General features: G+C 43.4%; 1 protein-coding gene across 3 annotated transcripts; it reads right to left on the bottom strand.

Moving 5' to 3' along the window:
• Nucleotides 1-23: 23 nt before the first annotated feature.
• On the bottom strand, nt 24-7985 carry KARS1 (lysyl-tRNA synthetase 1). 3 transcript variants are annotated; one of them, XM_071756483.1, is made up of 14 exons: nt 7675-7985; nt 6850-7000; nt 6484-6649; nt 5933-6026; nt 5516-5702; nt 5217-5342; nt 4176-4295; nt 3777-3939; nt 3504-3677; nt 2691-2776; nt 2139-2224; nt 1654-1780; nt 490-633; nt 24-189 (listed from the first exon to the last, which is right to left on the bottom strand). In XM_071756483.1, exons 1-14 carry the CDS (start codon nt 7734-7736, stop codon nt 106-108), a joined length of 1770 nt encoding a protein of 589 aa, XP_071612584.1. In that variant the 5' UTR covers nt 7737-7985; the 3' UTR covers nt 24-105. The 3 variants fall into 3 exon arrangements, with proteins under 3 accessions (XP_071612584.1, XP_071612585.1, XP_071612583.1); XM_071756484.1 differs by having other exon boundaries at nt 6850-7112; nt 7675-7784; XM_071756482.1 differs by having other exon boundaries at nt 7450-7760.

A 7985-nucleotide genomic window follows, 5' to 3' on the forward strand; every position in this document is an offset into this window, starting at 1 on the left:
GCAGTCGCACAGAGAGACACAGAGACCGAGACAGACGGCGCTGCCTTTATTGAGATACCGCAGCCGGCAGGGGGCGCTGCGGAGCTCCAGAGGCCCGCGCGGCACTCAGACTGAGGTACCCTCGGCGGGGGGATCGCGCTGCGCCTCCTTCTTGTCCTCCGGTTTCATGGCAGGGAAGAGAAGCACCTCCTGCGGAGAAGGGCACAATAAGGAGGGCGCCAAAGCCTCCCCGGGGACAAGGACCCCCGTGGCAGAGAACGGTGTTCGGCCTGGTGCGGGGCATGAGCGCAGCCTGGGCTGCACACTGTCGACATTTCTAAGCAAGGACAACAAAGGAGAGCTTTCCTAAAGCAATAGTTCTTCAGCCTAAAGATTCTCAAACGGCTGCAGCATCTTACTCGTTTTGTCAGAGAGAGGGCCTGATTTGCAGAATCTCATTCCCTGATCTCTGGTACACCAGAAGCAGGGACAGACATTTCTGATATTTACCTTGATGTTAGTGGAATCTGTAAGGAACATGGTGATGCGATCAATTCCCATGCCCCAGCCTGCTGTAGGAGGTAGGCCATACTCCAGAGCGGTGCAAAAGTTTTCATCAATGAACATGGCTTCATCATCACCTGCAGCTTTTGCCTAAACAATAAAATCATCAGCAAAACAGACAGATATTACCACTTTTGCTAACCCCTGCCAGAAAGGAGGAATATTGGCATTTGTAGCGGTCACATAACTGATGAAACCAAAGCCCTGTACAGCAGACTAAGTTACAGATGAAAGAATCTCATCACCTGGAGAACTCAGGAGGTCACTTGTACAGGTGCTTCCAAAATAGCTCTAGGCTCAGTTCCTTCTGATCTGCAAGGTTCTTTTCAAACAAAGGCCCAGCCTTTGTTTAGAAAAAAATATCTCAGCAAAAATATTCTGTATCAACAGAAATACTTCAGCAAAAAATATCTCCAAAGCTGTATGACAGCAGGTGACAGTGGAATAAACTGTTTTCAAAGGCCTCTCAGGTTCTTTATTGCTTGCAACCCATCCTTTAATGTTTGCAGAAACAACTAAGACACATAATTCCTTGAATCATCGGTAGTTGCTCCATTAAACAAAATTAGGGATTGCTTTTTTTCACCCTCAAGTAGAAAGACTTAAAAACCCTACACTGAGATGGTAACTAACATGTCTGACCCTGACTGCCTCTCCAAGGGCCAAAAGTTGTAACAAGAAAAATGCAGACTAGCCAACCCTCTCAAATTTTGAAAATGCTGAGTCTAAGTGTTGAAACAATAAACATTTTTACTCACACAGTTTCAAGTGAGACTTTGCATTAGACTCCAAAGGAAACTTCTCCTCCAGGGTCCAAAAATCCTGAAATGTGAACTGACATCCTTCATCTCTAACTCTACCTTAACATTAGATTTTCAGGCGTATCTTCATTTGATACACATAATTACACGTCTGCAAAGTCTGGCTATAATCATGGGACAAAAGGAATTCAATTTTAATGGCAGGCTTTCACTTGAGAGGCACACCCAGTGAAAGCAGTAACAACCCTTTTCTGCAGTACAGTGACTAGTGACAGGTTTGATACAGACACAGGAAATATTCCTTGCTTACATGCCTTGCCACTGATGCCCCCCCAGCAAGACACCATACCTTGGCCTGATCCTCAAAAAGCTGCCGCTGACGGACAGGATCATTAAGTTCTGTGTAGGCATTGCACACTTCCTTCTTCATTACAAAGAGTTCAAAGCGTTCTGTTAGTCCCCGCTGAGAGCGATGCCTTTGTGAAGAAGACAAAACAACCATACCTTAAAATAACTATCTTTACAGAAGCAAAAAGAAGGTACACTACTTCAGGAGGAATGTCCACACTTAAGAGTTTGGATTTCTAGCAGCTCTTACTGCTAAGCATCAGCACACCTCTTCCCTGGGTAATGGGTCTCACAGCTCAGGAACCAACATCTATTTCAGCTGGTGTCACAATTCACTAACTCATATACAACACCGAAGTCTTTGTTTTCACATTTGACTTTTTAATTTCTTTCTTCTTTTTGTTTTTTTTCCCCTTTTATTTTTAATAAGGGTAGGAGTAGAGGGTTTGAAAGATTTACACACTAACCGTGTCTCATACTTCTTACCATTTGGCTAGAGGACTCATGATCTGTGGGTGATCACAGATGAATGTAGGGTGGATACAAGTGACCTCCAGGAATTCACCAACTAACTGGGGAAACAAAAGCAAAACCATTATGCAAGAGTACAGTTTCACTTTCCTAGAACTGCCTTTCCAAATATCCCAGTTCCCTCTCTTCCCTGAGAAAACTGAAAAGTTTCCCAACTAACAATTCCTGATCACAGTAATCTTTTCATGTCCTAGTTGGATAAGAAAAATTACATAGGAAAAATACATAGGAAAAATTGTGCATTGGTATAAAAATAACAACATAATTAAATTTGGACATTACAACAAAGGCCAAGAGAAAAAGCAGCAGAAAATCAGCTACCAGGCAATATTTCGGGTACAAGGGAAAAGATTTAAGACAGTTGACAGAAGAACTATACAGTAAGCCTGCCAATTTGATAAGATACACATAAATGCAGACAAAACTGATGTTAGGATAAACTTTTGCCCTGAGGAGATTTCTGTTGATACAGACATATCAGAGACATTAGGATTATAACTGTCTTACTCTGTCAAGAAGCCTGGCTGTTGTCCTGGGAGGCGGACACTCAACATTCCTCTCTGCACAAAGGTCATCAAAGAACTTGCGAGTTTCTGAAATTGTTGCAGACAAAAATTAGAAAATCCACTCAGGCACCCAAGTTTTTTTTCTTTCTGCACACTTCAACGTGTTACAGAGTCATTTATAAGATCTTAATGGTATACACCATTGACAACATCAGCTTAATTGTTCATCTACAAAACCAGTATTTCCTTTTAATCAGATTAGAATACAAGAGAAGTTATTTTATACTTCAGAAACTTGAGAACAGTAAAGCACAACCACACACTACTGCAGTGTATTATTTTAGGGGGAAAAAAATAGAACAAGAAAATACTAAGAAGTGTCAGATCTTGATTCCTCAAGGCTCTGGATTCCAGGAATACAATAGCACCAATGCACATTTTGAAGAAAGCCCAAAATAATCATACTTCTAACCAATGGTAATGGGCATTGAGACTCAAGTGCACAGAAGACACAAAAAAATAAGAAATAAAATGCTGAGACTCTTATGTTGAATACTCCAGATTATGGCTCTTGAGTATATAGCATCACCTACATTCAACAAAGAGGCAAAAGAACCAGATACTGCCAAAGACTGCAAGGCATGAAGGCTTCTTTCTTGGACTCTTAGGTAACAAAGAAAATCAAAGAAAACCAAACCCATGTGTCAGTATAGCCTTAAAAAAGCAGCTGATAGACCCTAGGCTGAGAACTTGAGACCCTTTGCCCACTTTCTGTTAAGGAAGAATTATAGGACATTCATGCTCAGCATCTGACCTTCAGTTTCAAAATGCTCAGCTGATGGAAATTTCACTCCTAGGACCTTTTCCAGATCATACACCATATTAATTCGCCGGAAGGGAGGAGTAAAATCTATCTCATAGGCCTGCCCATCTTGACCATCTGGATGGTAAGTGATCTTGTAACTTCCAGTAATATGTTTCACCATTCCTACAAAACGAATCTGAAATTTAGAAGAAGAGTATGCCACACAATATGCAGTTCTTCCAGAGATTCCTACTATTTTCTAGTTAATGCTGCATACGTCACCTGAAAGCATCTTCTCTGTAATTTCCATCAAGTCATGGTAGTCTGCATAAGCCATGTAGAATTCACAAGTTGTGAACTCTGGGTTGTGAGTTAAATCAATTCCTTCATTCCGGAACTGACGCCCAATTTCATATACTCTGTCCAAGCCTCCAACCACCAGCATCTAAACAAAAGGAAATTCTAATGAACACACAAACTTTTCCAAAAGAACTAAAGAGAGCTAAAACATATACAACTGCAACGTGACCTCACATGTGCCATTCAAGATACATCTCGTTTCACCAGTCCAGGGAGTTCTCTTTATGAATAACCCTTGGTTTAGTTATATTTACTATTTTTTGCATTAACATCACAACATCTGGAGAATATAGGCTTAGTCATGAGAGGCTTGTATTTTACCTTATGGTAAAGCTCTGGAGCAATTCTCATATATAAATTCATATCCAGTTCATTGTGGTATGTGATAAAAGGTCTTGCCACAGCTCCACCTGGAATTAGATTCATCATAGGGGTTTCGATCTGTAAAACAGCAACAATTAAGAAATTAATTTACCAGTACCATTTATATTTTCAGGCTCCCAACCTCACTGTCTTGCTTTTGCCTAATTTGTTTCTGAAGCAGAACTGTAGATAAGGCAAACAAACCCAGCACAGCTGGCTCTGCAGAAAAATATCTGCATTTCATTTGTTTGACATTCCAGTATATAAAAATGTCATAACTAAAGAGCACTTCACCCACATAGTCAATAAAGACAAACTACCTAACCTATTTCTTGTTATCAAGAAGCATTAATATTTACTATAAATCACAATATCATCTCTTTACATTGCAGAAAATGAAGCTCAAACAAGGCCAAATGCAAGGTCCTGGGTCAGGGAAATTCCCAGATCAACACAGCCTGGGGGAGGAAGGGATCAAGAACAGCCCTTTAAGAGGGATGTGGGAGCACTGGGGGATGAAAAATTGGGTATGAGCTGGCAATGTGCACTTGCAGCCCAGAAAGACAATAAAAGATTAGTGTGATAAGGAATTATTAGTTGGGAAACTTTTCAGTTTTTACAGTGTCTTCAGTAGTGAAGAAAGGGAATTGGGATGCTTGGGAAAGACAGTGCTAGGAAAGTGAAACTATACTCTTACATAACTGTTTTGCTTTCATTTCCCCAGTTAGTTGGTGAATTCCTGGAAGGCACTTGTACACCCACCCTACATTCATCTGTGATCACCCACAGCTCATGAGTCCTCTAGCCAAATGGTAAGAAGTATGAGCCACAGTCTTAACACTTTTAAAAAGAAAGACACGTTTCTCATTAAACTGATAAAACACACCAGTATATATAAACATTCTCATATCAGTCTATATTTTGCGTATGAGCCTGAATATAAAGCACCCTTGAAGCTGAGAAGCTCTAAGCACTACGCAGAGAGAAGTAAAGCCTTACCTCAAGAAAGCCCAGCTCATCTAAAAAGCTCCGAATATATGTAACGATCTTTGCACGGGTTATAAATTTCTGCCTTACGTAATCATTAAGAATTAAATCCAAATATCTCTGACGATATCTAGTTTCCTGAAAAGAACAAATATCTTTAGAACGAGCTAGACAAAATCATGTGCTGGAAAAAATACCAGAATGAAACTAACATTCCTTTGTTGACTGATACCAACTGCAGGTATAAAACATCATCCATTCAGACCAACTGGTCAAGAGTGCCTCCAAGAGAGACCAGGTGTGACAAGTACCTTATCTTTGAGGCCAAAGTGAAGATGAGGCAACATGTGCAGGCATGGAGACAACAGAGTTATTTCATTAGGAATAATGCTCAGTTCCCCTTTCTTTGTTTTCCCAGGATTCCCCTCCACACCAATGATGTCCCCACGGCGCAGCTTGTTGTTAATATGGAAATATTCCTCCTCAGATTTGTAGAACCTGTAATTACAAAAACTATGTAAGCAGTTTTGTTTAAAATAGATTTAAAAAAAAGATTATTCTAGCAGAAAAGCCAAACACAACATCCTAAGCAAAACATTACAAGTCTGCCTAAGACAATCCATAGACAAATAGTGTAAGGAGATGAAGGGATATAAAGCCCAAATACAGACCTCCAGCCCCCAAAATTCAGTTCAGTTCATAATGTTACTGGGAATACCCCTACTTACTTAGAATTTGCCATGACCTGCAACTTGACTCCTTCACCACGAAGATCATAGAAAATCAGCTTCCCCCCAGAGGCACGCTTTGCATGGATTCGACCTAAGTATCAAAGTATGCAGGACATTAGGAAGAAGGTCACTAGCATAAAGGATGCAGGGGCAAAAGCCACAGCATTATCACTTGCACAAAGGGTTGTCAGCTCTGAACTGATCACTAACCACAAAAGTCAAGTCTCAAAAATCTCTAAGTCTCAGTTAAGTGTCTAAAAATTAATACCAGTGTACAATATAAGACCACAAAAATTTGGGGTCCTGGAGCCGGTATCACAATCTGATCTTGTAGCTGTAAGAGATGTTGCATAGGTCCACTCAGTCTGACAGGATGTGTCCTGAACAGCCTACCAATGCTACATACTTAATGACTGAGTAACAAGGGCTCAACAAAATTTGAGAAATCAACACAATTTGACAGACACCACCCTGTCACTAAGAGCAGCTAAAAGACTTGGCTCAGCAAAGCAGCAGATCATCTTTCTGCATCCCAGATAAGCCTTTACCTGCCACTCTCACTGTAATGTCTGTCAGGTGATCTCCTGGCTGCAGGTGACTGTACTTCTCTATGAAATCTGGGAGAGATAACTCTACATGGAACTTGTGGGGATAGGGATCTTCACTGGTGCCCTTCAGCTGCTGGACTGCATGGCTACGAATCTTGAAGTATTGCTGTCACCAGAAACAAACAAAACCAAACATTAGTTAGAAACTGAAAATATTTGAAAGGTTGCAAATTAAAACATAGCTGCCCTTACGTAGGAATACGTATGCCTCTCCTCTCTTAGCCACTTAGTTCCCCATCACTAAAAATTCAAATGCAAACCAATTTTATTCTCAGAACAGTAATAACCACGAGGTCAGACACTCACATTTGGATCCAAGCTTTCTTCATCAACACCCACGTTGTTCTCAGAATCAGAAGTCAAGGAAAGCTTATTTGGATGCTTTTCACTTTGTTCTTTCTGCTTTGCCTCTTTTTCAGCTGTTTTTCTCTCAGCCTTTAAACGTCTCTTCATCTCACTGCAAGACATGCAGCCCAGATGCAGCAAGTACTCCAATACTTCCACAGGGAAACACTCGGCAGGATTCGACTCAAAAGCTTACTGTACAAATAATCCTATAATTTCTGTGTCTAAAAGTCAAAATAATCCTTAACCACGTTTAAGAATTGCTTTCTCTGAACTCTTTTAGTTCATCTCCTATGAGATAAATGCCCAAAGAAACTGAAAACTGAAACTTAAATACTGCAAAAATAGGATGCATGCCTGTGTGCTCAACGCCCCTTCCTTCCTCAGGCCATGGTATGCCCAAGAGCCCAGCAACCCCCAGGCACGAGTGAAATGATGTCAGCTCTCTACTGAGAGAGCAAGTACTACTTATGGTGCCAAAAGCCTCCGCGGCCCCACGGATCCCGACCCCACCGGCCGGGACTTCATGAGGAAAGAGGACCCAGTCCGCAAAGCACCGACCTGCCTCGGTCATGAAGTACCCTGCGCCACGGGACCGTGGCCCTCCAGACCCAGCCGCGCAGCCGCGCAGCGGCGCTCAGCATGGCGGGCTCCGGACAGCAGCTGGCGGAGACGCGCTCCGGGTCAGCCGGACACTCGGCTGTCCTCTCCTCTCCTCTCCTCGCCTCCCCAGCCCGGCGCGGCGCGGCGCAGCCCGGTTCCCCCTGCCCGCCCGCCCACCCTCACTTTTTGCTGAGGCGCGACTCGGTCTCCACCGCCTCACACGCGCTCTCCGCCGCCGCTGCCATTTTCCCCGCTGCGACCGCCCCTTCCGGCCCTCCAGCGCCTGCGCGCCCGGCACGGCGATGGCGGAGCGGGAGGTGATGGCCGGCGTGCGGTCGCGGTCGCTCTTCCTGTGGGACGACGGGACCCCGATGCGTTTTTACGTGCGCCCCGGGCAAGCCAAGCTGCGCCTGGCGCCCCTGGTGCTGGCGGGCGGCGGGCGCCTGTGTCGCCTGCAGGAACCGGGGGCTTTGCTTCTGGCCGAGCCCGGCGAG

This window comes from Heliangelus exortis, chromosome 13 (assembly GCF_036169615.1).
Source record: "Heliangelus exortis chromosome 13, bHelExo1.hap1, whole genome shotgun sequence".
NCBI classification, from domain to species: Eukaryota; Metazoa; Chordata; class Aves; order Apodiformes; family Trochilidae; genus Heliangelus; species Heliangelus exortis.

Bases quoted from the DNA above. Each gene is read 5' to 3' on its own strand.
- KARS1 (XM_071756482.1), bottom strand. From the start codon at position 7,532: ATGCTGAGCGCCGCTGCGCGGCTGCGCGGCTGGGTCTGGAGGGCCACG. The intron at 5,703-5,932 runs GTAAGTAGGGGT...TTGTAATTACAG, and splicing joins CAGGTCATGGCAAATTCTAA to GTTCTACAAATCTGAGGAGG. The intron at 2,225-2,690 runs GTAAGACAGTTA...TTGTTTCCCCAG, and splicing joins CAGCCAGGCTTCTTGACAGA to TTAGTTGGTGAATTCCTGGA.